Raw genomic sequence first — 12,262 nt, 5'->3', positions numbered from 1 at the left:
TACAAGCTCTCAAGCTCAATACAGCACACAGTTGAGTAGGGTATTACGTTCCGGCGGCCCGAACCACTCTAAACCCTTGTGTGTTCTTGTGTTCATCATCCATCTAGCAAACAGGCAAAATGCTTAGGCCCCCTCCTCATCTTAGGATTTAGGGCGAGTGCGTTCCGCCACCTGGCCGGAGAATTTCCTCTCCGATACATCTGGTACACATGAGACTTCGGTGTATATAAAGTAACAAAATAAAAAAAACTGGAAAAAATTCATACATATTATTTCCATTATACTTCAATTATATAAAAAATTTAAGTTTAAATTTGTTAAACTTTAGGTGTAATAAAAAAGAATATTTTAGCTGATTTTCTAATTTAAACTTGTAAATTTCATTTTTTGTTATAGATATAGTGCAACGAATTTAAACATGGAATTTTTTATATAACTAGGTGAGTACCCGTGCGTTGCAACGGAACCGTATAATAACACGATAACTTATGTACATATGTGTGTTATAGTATGATGCCCGTGCGTTGCGACGACACACAAATTATTCGGTAAAATATTAGAGTGCAACGATTAAATAAAAACAATCAACATACATATTATCATTGACCTCAATATCTCAAATTCTTTAACAACAACCAATACTGCATTAAACTGATACAAGTAGAATTATACTACAATAGGTATGTGTCCGTGCGTTGCGACGGAGTAATTTTTTTAGTATGAAATATAGATACGGGCGACAAACACCACTACGATATACAAAATCCGTGTGGCAAACATTATCAATATCATAAATTATTTCTAAAGAGTCAATTTAAAATTTTTAATGACAGACAAATCTATCGATAAACATACACTAATCTAATTCTTTTTAACGATATCGTCATGAGCCCTTTGTCGCCTGTCAGCGAGCGTAGACATACACTCGGTATCGGAGGAGGGGAAAACAAATGTGTGCTTCTTGTGTGACACAAGCGGGGAGGGGAAACAGATGTGCGCTTTGCACGTGATGTAGTTGTCAGGCGATAAATGGGCGAGGAAGATACAGATGTGTACTTCGCGTGTGACGCAGGACGACCGGGCAAGAAGCGAGGGACAGATGTGTGCTTCCGGTGGATGCCTGTTAACCATCTGCCCACTACAATTTTAGCATTCGACACTAAACAACAATTTTATCACATTTCAAAATAATTATCATTCCAGCAGCATCAAATGATAATTTCAGCATCAAACAATACGTCATGGATAAAAATTGAAATATAATAATTAATGATAATATATTGAATCTGGCTGGCCCATATGTCAGATATCTATTGGGTAACAGTATTCATACTCACGAAAAAATTATCAGCGGATACCTTATTATATCCATAACTGTACCCGCGAATACCTTATTATATCCATAACCGTACCCCAAATTCCACCATTCCCATATCCAATTGATAATTATCCGTGGTTATTTACCCATACCCATACCCATTGCCATCCCTAACCTTACCCCTATATTTTGCAGAGATGTTGTATCTTCTAAAAATGAAAATGTCATATGTTAAGCAATCCCAAAACCAGATTAGACACTTACCCAACTCTGCAGATACCAGAATTATTTGGCCTCTGAAATCTGACCTCAATTAGCAACAATTGTAACAGTGGGTTCAAATATTCACAGTCAAATATACAACTACAGAGACAACTTTTTACCAAGTATTTCATTAGAGTGAAAACAATACTTATTGTCCTAAGGCATAATATAAGTCATCTTGCTTGCACGGTAAATGTAAACATCCTCCATTAACATCATCACTGCATCTAATATGTGGTCTGAGATAACTCCAGCTACATGACAAACCCTACTGACTCGGCTTTCCCTGCCACAACCATGAGTGAGACCAGAAGCTATCCTTAGCTTGTGTAAAGTGGCATGCGAGAAGAATGGGATCGTTGCTGCCTCATGTAGCCTCCGTGTTGCACAAAAAATCTGGTGTCAAGTAGAACATTAATGAGAAAATCTATTATGTCATAACAACACATCATATAGCAGGAGATGCATTTCATATAGCGGTGCCCATGGAATAAAAGGCACAATAACTTCTATACCTGACAAATCTCTGCTAGATTATCCCCGCCAACATCAACAATAGACTCCAAAGAACTATTTGGAATCTCTTAGTTCAATGGTGCTCGAGAATCTCCTGTCATGGAAGGCATTTTCAATGAAATCTGTACATGTAAAATTAAAATTATGTTTACGAAGGAAGGCCTCCAAAGTCATACCCAGTAGCACTTGTTAGTCCTCTATAATCCTCCAGTCCATAAATTTGTCCAGCAACATGTGCAGTGATAAAAACTAAAATATATACAAAACTTGAGATTTTCTGATAAACATAGATAACATCAAGAAAAATAGATTGAAACTAAAAGGAAACAATAGATGCATGGTATGAAGAATTGAAGTTAGTGTAAATAACTTACACTACAGTAAGGCATGTTGCATGATTGCTGCTTGACTGAAGAAGCCGAACACCACAATGTAATAATCTAAAATGAATGGGGATATCATCTAACCATTGTGCTTGAATAGTTGCACACATGTCAAAGCACTGAACAACCCTCGCCCCTCTGTACAAGTATGTTGCAATAAGATTAAATGCCAAATTTTGGAGAAAGAGTGCATATGTGCACAATAATTTTCTTCACGGTCAATGTTTCAGGATTCCTTATTCGTCTATATGCTACATTAATTAGTTTGTCTATGTGTTGTTCGCTTGTTATATTAATTACTTTATCAATTGAGAACTTTGATCTTCATATAAAAATTCAAAATAGCAGACAACATTTAAATAACTCAGATCTCGAAAACACAAATCATAGAAGTATAGAAAAGCTCTTAAGGTATTGTGGCAATGTGGCAGCATGTGAAAGGTCGGGAACTTTTCTTTAGGCAACTTGGCAGCTACAGCTACACAGATACCCAACCGTAAGTACATCAAGCAGTTCCTGTTGCACAAACAGTATGTCAAGGAACTAAAACAATTACAATACGATGCAATCTAAGATGCACTGTGATAAACAGACATGGTAAGGTTATATATCCCCATTGTTGCAAATAGAGTAGCCAGTTAGAAACCAATTAATTAATTAGGATAATTTTGGTGCTATATGTTTCAAAGGGGCATTTGAGCCACAAAATTGATATGCAACAATAAAAAACACCGATGAGGGGGGAAGTGGGCAATAGAGTGCAGAGATGCTAACACTAATTTATTTGGAACAGAAGGAGTACTTTTGAAGTAAAAATAGACTTTCTAGAACGTGGATGTGATTTCCATTCAAAGAATGAGTAGATGTGTCTTAGAGATAAGCAATCTCCACCAATGTCATCCAAAATTTGCTTTTAACATATAATCAACTACGAATACATCCACCTTGCCTGTTGTGTCCTTCTAGATCTCAGGTCCTGCGTTTATGAACAGTAGAAAACAACAAGATAGCATTAAGCTACATGTCCTGACCAATGAAGCTACATGTCCTGACCAATGATTGCTACTATTCGTTGAGAAATAAGAACAGGTTGTAGAAAACATGTAATACAATGTATGGATAGTTAACCCGTAAATGACAATGAGGTACAAAATTAATTCACAAGGTATTGCACTTTTTGTACTATAATGCCAAGGATCAATCAAGTTTATCAGTTTCTATGTAAACTATCAGATTGCATTCTACAATATAGAAGTGTTATATTCTATAAAATACATGCACTAAAGACCAGAACACTGCATCTAAACCTTGCAACAAAAATACTCATGCACAACTAAGCATATGAGCATATCGACATTCCTAAAGGCTTGTTGCAGACACACTAAAGCTCAAGCACAAACACCAGCTCGACACTAAAGGTTGTCACTGGATGAAGACCAGTGATTTAGAAATGTTTGGTGACTTCTTATCCATTTGTATTATGGGCTTCTCTAAAGGCAAAAGAGGAATAACATCACAATATGAATTGAAAAAAAATGCATCATGTTTTATAGAAATGACAAAATATTTTTTTCTTGTCACCTGGGTGCATAAATGTATTATAGAAACTTATTTCCCACTGAACAGATTTATGTTGTTACATATCCATATGGCTATTTCACGTGTGGAACTGCATCATAACAAAAAAAATGTTTGATTAAATAGAGATCTGGATTGAGTGGTTTGCTCCACAAATTTTAGATTTAGTTCCATTTTGGACACAAACAACTATCAAATGAATTGTTCTTCCACCGGTTCATACGCCCATTGTTCAAAACAATAAAAAAGAAAGAGTCCTCATAAATTTTGAATACTATTGTACTAAAAAAATACATACACACATACAGCCTAACTCTTGGTAAGAAGCAAGTTTAGACTTACTACTCATATCACCTAAGGACGGACCTTGTAAAGAACATGGGTATACAGATGCACACCCTATAATATGCATGTATATTTGTAATAGATCATATCCGAATATAAATAGTATGTCACAACTCACAACTGAAGGGCGATGAAGGACGATTATTGAAGAGGTGGACCGGCCGGTGGCTGATATTGAAGAAGGCAGTACCGGTTCAGAAGATAGAGAGCGGATTCTATTCTAGAAGGACAGATCATGTAATAGGTGTGGGATCTGCTGATCCCTATAAGGGCAAATAAATCATGCGGTAGACCTGCCCAAACGCACCGGCCTCGATGAGCTCCCACTTACGCCACCAAATCGATGGGTTCTCCTCTCCGCCTCCGTCATTGGCCCCATCCCCTCTGCTGCCGCTGCCCGACTGAACAAGCCATGTTTGCTTTCAGTATCTGTGTCATAATAATACTTAAATAAATGACATGGTTTTTGGTGCATCAACATGTAAAGCATGGGGTATTTAAGTTGATGTCCTTTTACAAGGGACTTCAAGTTCTTGCATTTGGATAAAGAAGCATGCCTCACAAGAAATCTCTTAAAACAAGCAATAACTAATAAAAAATATATTTCAAATTAATTATTAAACACATCAACAGACTTGATCGCTATACATCACAATGTCTCTAGTTGTCTGGCGTGTGACTTGGCTTACTACTCAAATCCAAAGAGTACATATTTGGTGTCTGATAGTGTAATGCATGTGGTATACATTGGCTACATTTCCTTTGTTGATTTACATCGTTGACAGTGCTATGGTAGGTACATGCAAAAGAATGAATGCACATTATTTGACTCTTTTCCACATGGTGGTAGACTGAATTTCTACCACCTCAAGTACCTTCCTTCACTGGACAAGCAGAAAGAATCCAGACTTCCAAACCAAAGTTTCACCCTTGGACCCTAGATAAATTGCATACCTTGGTGTTGTTCTTAACGCTCATCATTAGGACTGACAGAGGGCAAGTGCTAAATTCCTCTTCCACTTTCTTCCCAGCTTCCAATAAATAGTCAGAAAAGAGACTGAGTTAGCCATCGCTATGAATTGATAGAGGTTAGAAAAGCAACATGCATGTTGTGCATTCAATGATTCTACCAGATACATCAAGCAGTAGCTCTTCTATGTACCTTCTGTGTACCATTTTTATGAATTTTCCTCAGACACAAGTCTGAGGCTTCTAGCATAGCCTTGATGAAGGACACCCTTGTGGCTTTGTCATCCTAAATGGCTACCTGTGGCCCATTCCACAAAGCTGGGGATGGTGAAGGAGCGTCAACCTCTTTGAACATCACTCTAGAAGTAGGCATAGAGAATTCATCTGCAACAACATAAAGTTTCGTTTTATTACTGTTATTCATAGAACAACAGTAAGCATAAATTTTTATTTTGAGTTCAACACCTCAAAATAGAGTTTTGTTCTATTATTGTTTATGAAAAATAATGGTTACCTGTTATTCAATTACTGTTTATAGAACAACATAAAGTTTTGTTCTGTAGAACAACATCACAAGCTACAAAGAAAAAGCTTGCATGCAGTAGAATTTTCAGCAAGCACAGATCCAAGATATTCAACACCAGGTAAGCATTATTTTTTATAAAAGGTGCAATATTTACACTGCTCACAGGTCAGATCACAAGCTACAAAGAATTTTCAGCGACTAAGAATTTGCATATTAAGGCTGGAGTATATAACATCAAGCCAATATATACAGGTTAACAAACATTTATTATTAAGCATTTCCCTTCATAAACATATAGCTAATAAATCGTGTGGGCAAGCACGACATCATGATCAGCAAGGTAGCTAGCATGCTTGCATGCAGTAGGCATCTAGTCAGTTAAGGTCTAGTAATAAGCAGGAACAGAAAAGATAGTTATGCATGCAGCCATGGAGCAAGCTGAAGGAAATATGCATACATTAAAAGTGTTTTATAGGAGTACATGACATCAACACTTCATGATTTCTTTTTTTATTTTGACATGCGAGAACATCACTACATCTGTCAGCCAACACGTAACAAAACTCAACCTTTAAGAAAAGCAAACTGGTTATAAGTAACAAGATATTGACATACATAAGTTTACAAAATTTTAGTAAAGAGTTTGAACTGAAAGTTATACCAGCCAACTTTCGCTTGCATCAATAGCAACACAGTTGGCCCATAAGCTTTCAAATGTCTTGCTCTTTACTGGATGTATAACCTGAGTGCACTTCTGCAATTTGCAATGTCCAGAAACAGCACGAGCAGACATGGCCACAAAAATTCAAGCACTTGTAGCCTTTAAATGGCAATAAATAGTCTATATCTTAAACAAAAATGAGTAAACAAGATATTATGTGCATGAAAGAAAGAAAAATAAATTAACAAATACTCAGTAGAACAGGTTGCTAGCTTATGTTCATGTTTTTCTTCTAAATATATAAACTTCTTGCCATTTTCCACTTGAATTTGAAAATCTCTGTTAGAATTTAGATAAAAGAAGAAAATCAAGCTATATATGATGCAGAAAACAAGAAAATAATGATGGTTGGAAACCATTGCGCACCCCAGATCCTAGCAGTCCCAACCGTTGCTAGATGAACCTTGATACATTAATGGACCATGAAAAAGTGGTAGTACCTCAACTACGTCGACAGATGAACGCTGCAGATGGAGTCTTCATAAGATGTGCCCCTAGACCAAGTTTAACTTCCAGCCGCATGAGAGCACATCAACTTGGTAAGCATTCAAAGCAATCTATATATGGCAAAACAAAACTATGACAATAACCATCGGTGGTTCCAAAACTGAGAACTGTGACTTACGATTGGTGCAAGAAAACCACCGAACACCATTATCCCAACTATGATGGTGAAACGTGTGGCATAGTAGACCTTTAGGTTAGCTGCACTCTGTTCACATAAGGTAGAAGTTTATACCTTAGTAACAATCAAGCATCTTAGTATCTGAGTGCTAAAAGGCACACATACATACCAGAGGAGGTAAGAATGGAATAAATGATGGAAAATCGGGAAATTCTTGGTCACGCTCTTCATCTGAAAATCCGAGTTCCACATTTTTATTCTTTGATGTATTCTCAATCGTCGAATCTATGAACAGAGCACACAAAACTAAGGATATAAGACCTAGAAATAGCTTATGATGCATTTTCTGGTACCACTGCAACCAGAACCAACTATAAGATTGATTAAAACACTCAATCAGATTACAGAATCAAAGAAGCTGCACAAGACATGCAAACATCAATGTATATCTCAAGCTTTGTTTTTTGAAAGGTCTACATTACCTCTTTCACCTCGGCCTGGCCCTGCACCCACGCATGGTGCCCACATCTGAATCTGGTTACCGGACACGATGTGATATTTCGTTCCTTAACTAATCCGTCAGCGCCGTAGAGATCCTCCTAATCTCCTTCTCCTCCTCCGCGGCTCTGAAGGTTTCTGTAAATCTCTCGCTCTTTCTTTTCTTGTAGTTGCAGGTGAATCCGCCATCTTGCACCCCCGGTCCCCACAACCCTTCCTCCTCTTCCTCTCCCTAGATCTCACATGCGCACGACACCGACTAAGGAAAGAAATCAACATGTATTAGTTGTCGCGTGATTAGGCTATTAATCAGGATTAGGGAAGAAATAAAATAGAAGATACAGATACAAACAAATTACTCCACTTATCTGAGATGGACTGACACCACTTGTAGTAGGGCGTGGTTGGTCGAAGATGCCTTGTCATCGTAGATGAATTGGATGCTGCTGCGCCGATGGAGGAAGGGGTACTGGAGCCGCATTGATGGAGGATGGGGTGTCGAGAAGTCGGTCGAAGATGCCTCGTCGTCGCAGATGAGCTGGCCGATGTCACGCCGATGGAGGAAGGGGTGTTGGGGAAGTCCTTCGGCTCTAGATCGATACCACACTTCTCACCATGGGTTCGCAGGCGGCGCGGTGGCGTTGAGCGCCCGTCGCTGGTCGCCATTGCCACATCGGGATCTTGTGCGAGGGTGGCGTCGGGAAGTCAGCTTGGGGGTGGGGCGACGTGTCAGCGAGGAGGTTCATGGTAAACATTTCAATGTCAGAACTCATAAATAGATGAAACAAACTTGGCTAACTCACCCAACATGCAGAATTTGGAACACAAATAGCAAAAAAATGATTTCCACCAAAAGATACATTGTAACCAAATTCTATGACAGGAAGCAACCCAGATCTAAGATACCAAGATTCATTTTCACCCCTTCCAACATACTAATACAATAAACATATTCTATTAGACGTCATGCAAATCTTAATGTATTCCGCGAGACAAATTACTTGTAAGAATGAATAAGAGCATTAGTATTACGGAAATGAATGGAGAATGCTTTGGCTAGGGCAGGACAAAAGTACCCTGACAATACAATAGTTAGAAAACAACAAATGCATAAAAATCTTGGTCTGCGCCATGAAACCAACTCAACATCAGCAACACTGATCTTACCCGGTCTGCAAACATAATCTTCCAAATCAATCTCATCACTCAAATTCACCTTAGCAGTGCAGACTTGAATTGAAACAGCAACCAGCAAAACCGTTCAGAGAAAAATATAATCCCAGTGACAAATACAAAAAATCAAATCAAAACATATAAAGAAGAAAACAATTTAGTTTGCATTGACCACATATGGTTGACAGACCATATGACATTATCATAATTGAGCATGTGCATCTGTGCAGAAAAAGTTGGCAACTGATATGCAATATGACATGGTTGAAAAATTTAATTAATTACCAAATAAAGAAACTTGAGCAGCTTAATAGTTATTTGCACGAGATAAAAAAATATGATCCCACTTTCCAGTTAGCTTAAATTTGGTGCATGTGAATCTAATGCATGACTACATGATTCTCAAAGCTTTGAAAGGAAAGCAATATGCCACAAATGTGTCATTTGCTATTGCAGCATATGCCGTAATCTGCAGACCTACGTAATATGGATATTTATTGCATAGAATGGGTTTCTTGTAGCTAGTACAAAAATTACTGCTAAATAGCCTTCTAAGAAAATTGGTGTTGGTAGTAGAGAAATCACAATGCAAAATGTGGGTTATAACGCCTATGTTCCAAAAGGCAACAGGTGCGAGGAGTTTGAGATGTCAATGTAAAATGGCAGGGAGAAACTTTTTTTAACATACAAGTAGTTTATTTTGTAACATACACAGGTATTTTTCACTCAGCAAGGGGTCATCAAAGAACAAAGCACATTAATCCCAATAAGTTGAGGTAATTCTCCAATTGAACCAATTAATAAATAAAAGAATAGCAAAACCTGTATCATCCCTATTGGTAGCCGCGTGGACCGCCGCTGAACAAAAACATGAAAGAGGTAATTTTCTAGATAGTTCTTTTGCTATAAAACAAATATTCAGTTTGACCATTAGATAATCTGTAGTTTGGGCATTCGTCATAAAACCAAGAATGATCCAAAAATTGAGACAACTTTCGTTTGAAAAATTCTAACAAATTGAAACAATTAACCCCTGCCAAACTCACCATTCTGTATCTGCTCTATCATAGAGATGAATGATAACATACCAAAATAGCAGAACCCATCACCCACAGCCAAAGTTTCAGTTGCAATCGTGCTTAAGGTATAATCAAATCTCTTCAAAATGTAAGCAGCTACATATCCCTTATTCCCCCACACAATGCATACAGCCTCGAGTAGCACCTGGATCATCCGGAAGGTGCGGGCGAGGAAGGACTCCACCTCGTCGATGCGGGGCAGGGGGCAATGCTAGGCGAGGTCCCCGAGATAGAGCAGTGCGGCGAGGAGAGTCGCATTCTTGGCGGCAATGTTGAGCACGGTCTGCCACCATAGGCCGAGGGTGAGGACGACCTCGCCTGTTGATTCACGCGAGTGGGACAGGGGAGGAAGGAGACTCCTCGGCCGGGGCATCGACATTGCGTCGGGTGAGGGTGGAGGACGGTGGGGACATCGCGGGAGGACAGGGGTGAGGGTACGAGCATGGACTCACGGGGTTCGTTGCTCCACCTAGGGCATGAGGGGGATGTGCCCGCTGTCGCCGCCGAGCTCCGGTGCCACACCGTCGGGGATCACGGGGTTCGTAGCTCCACCTAGGGCTCTGTGGTGGAGCACAGCAATAGAAGCAAGCGAGGCGAGGCTGTCTGCCGAGGGGAGGCCACCGGCGATAGAGGCGTACCGGCGGAGGGGAGTGGAGGCTCGCCGGCGGGGATGAGGCCGCCGCGCGACTGCCTGTGGGGAGGAGAGCCGCTGCGCACGCGCTCGAGGAGGAGCTTTTTGGAACCGTGATATCCCGAACATTCGGGCTTCTAAAAATTGGTATCCCGAACAGAGCAATTGGAATTGTAGTATTATAATCCATTGAAATTCGGAATTTTAGTATCCGAGTCAGTTTTAGCCCAGTAATCCTTGTTGTTACGGCAGTCTGTTTCTTACGACGGATCCACGGGCGCAAAATCTCTCCAGAGCGCGAGAGTTCTCCACGACCGTCGCTGGCGGCGAGGTGGGCACGGCTGACGCTGCCACGGTCGGCGCTGGGCGACGGCGCGCTGTCGGACATCGTGGGGCAGACGAGGCAGGCCAGGATGGAGCTGCAGTAGGTGATGTGGGAGTATGTCGGCATCGTGCGCTCAACGGGGCGGCTGAAGGGCGTCGAGGTCTGCGAGATGCGCAACCTCTTCTGCTGCGCCAAGCTCGTCGTCAGGAGCGCGCTGGCCAGGCGCGAGAGCCGCGGCCTGCACTTCACCGAGGACTTCCCGTACCTGGAGGAGAGCAGGAGGAAACCTACGGTCATCTTCCCGGCCGCCGTGCAGGAGCTCACGTGGAGCTCCAAGCCGTTGCAGAGGCAGCTGCAAGCAGATGACAATGCATGCAGTTCATCCGGCTGGGCCTTGGGGATTCGTTAATTCATTAATTTTTAAGAACTCTCAGTTAACAGCATACACAAAATCCAGATAGTTAGGCTGTAGTAGCCTGCGTATCTTTGCAATTCTTGCCAGTTCCAGCTGTTGCAACTTGTAAACGGTGTTGTTGGAGCTGCATTATGGTTTATGAACCTTGATCCGTAGTATATGTATGTGGTGATTGGCTGATTGCACACCAACTGATGACCATTGTGATGTCATGCTCGAGCAGTTCGCCATGTTCGGGAAGGAATCGCTCCCCCAGTTCTCAGTCAAATCACTTGCTCGAGCAGTTGCTGATGACGATATCAGAAGGTATGCTAGCACCTGAAACGGCAAAAGAAGAAGTTACCATCGGCACCCACCTGCAGAGACTGAATTGAAAAGCAGAAAGCATCAAGAGAGCAAGCTCGTCCCTGGAGGAGCGGTCGTCGAGGAGGAGCGCTCGTCGGGGAGAGCTGGATCGCCCAGGGAGAGCAGCGCTCGGGGAGAGGAGCGCCCGTAGATCCGTTGTAACAAACGGAATGCCATAAAAACGAGGATTACTGGGCTAAATGTGACGCAGATACTACAATTTCGAAGTTCAATGAATTATAATACTACATTTCCAATTGCTCTGTTCGGGATACCAATCTTCAGAAGCCTAGTATTCGAGATATCACGGTTCCAAAAAGCTCCTCGAGGAGAGCCGCCGCGCGACTGCATGCGGGATGAAGTTTTTCCTACATGGGCCTTATGGAATTTATTTGATAGATGGGCCGCGTACGTTAACTAAATAACGCAACCAAGTAGGCTACCGTGGCACAAATATAATGTACCATATCGCTCAGCCAAAGATAGCGGTAGCAACTTATAAACCATGCTGCTACAGAGGAAGCAGTCAGCTCGTGTAATCAGCTCTTGGT

General features: G+C 40.9%; 1 protein-coding gene and 1 long non-coding RNA gene across 2 annotated transcripts; one reads left to right on the top strand and one right to left on the bottom strand.

Moving 5' to 3' along the window:
• Positions 1-1,606: 1,606 nt before the first annotated feature.
• On the bottom strand, positions 1,607-7,611 carry LOC103644299 (uncharacterized). Its single transcript, XR_002266598.2, has 12 exons — positions 7,567-7,611; positions 7,415-7,476; positions 7,246-7,332; positions 7,061-7,129; positions 6,561-6,653; positions 5,567-5,757; positions 5,359-5,435; positions 4,523-4,833; positions 2,473-3,457; positions 2,275-2,347; positions 2,098-2,192; positions 1,607-1,978 (listed from the first exon to the last, which is right to left on the bottom strand). It is a non-coding gene; the product is annotated as an uncharacterized lncRNA (long non-coding RNA).
• Positions 7,612-7,727: 116 nt separating this feature from the next.
• LOC103644300 (L-aspartate oxidase, chloroplastic) lies at positions 7,728-11,581 on the top strand. Its single transcript, XM_008667507.2, has one exon. The coding sequence runs from the start codon at positions 11,058-11,060 to the stop codon at positions 11,358-11,360; it is 303 nt and encodes a 100-aa protein (XP_008665729.1). The 5' UTR covers positions 7,728-11,057; the 3' UTR covers positions 11,361-11,581.
• Positions 11,582-12,262: the final 681 nt, after the last annotated feature.

This window comes from Zea mays, chromosome 1, assembly GCF_902167145.1.
Source record: "Zea mays cultivar B73 chromosome 1, Zm-B73-REFERENCE-NAM-5.0, whole genome shotgun sequence".
NCBI lineage: Eukaryota > Viridiplantae > Streptophyta > Magnoliopsida > Poales > Poaceae > Zea > Zea mays.
Note: the sequence above shows the minus strand (reverse complement) of the source record. Positions and strands in the feature narration are given on the sequence as shown.

What these genes read in the sequence shown, in the direction of transcription:
- LOC103644300 (XM_008667507.2), top strand. Translation starts at nt 11,058, where the DNA reads ATGTGGGAGTATGTCGGCATCGTGCGCTCAACGGGGCGGCTGAAGGGC.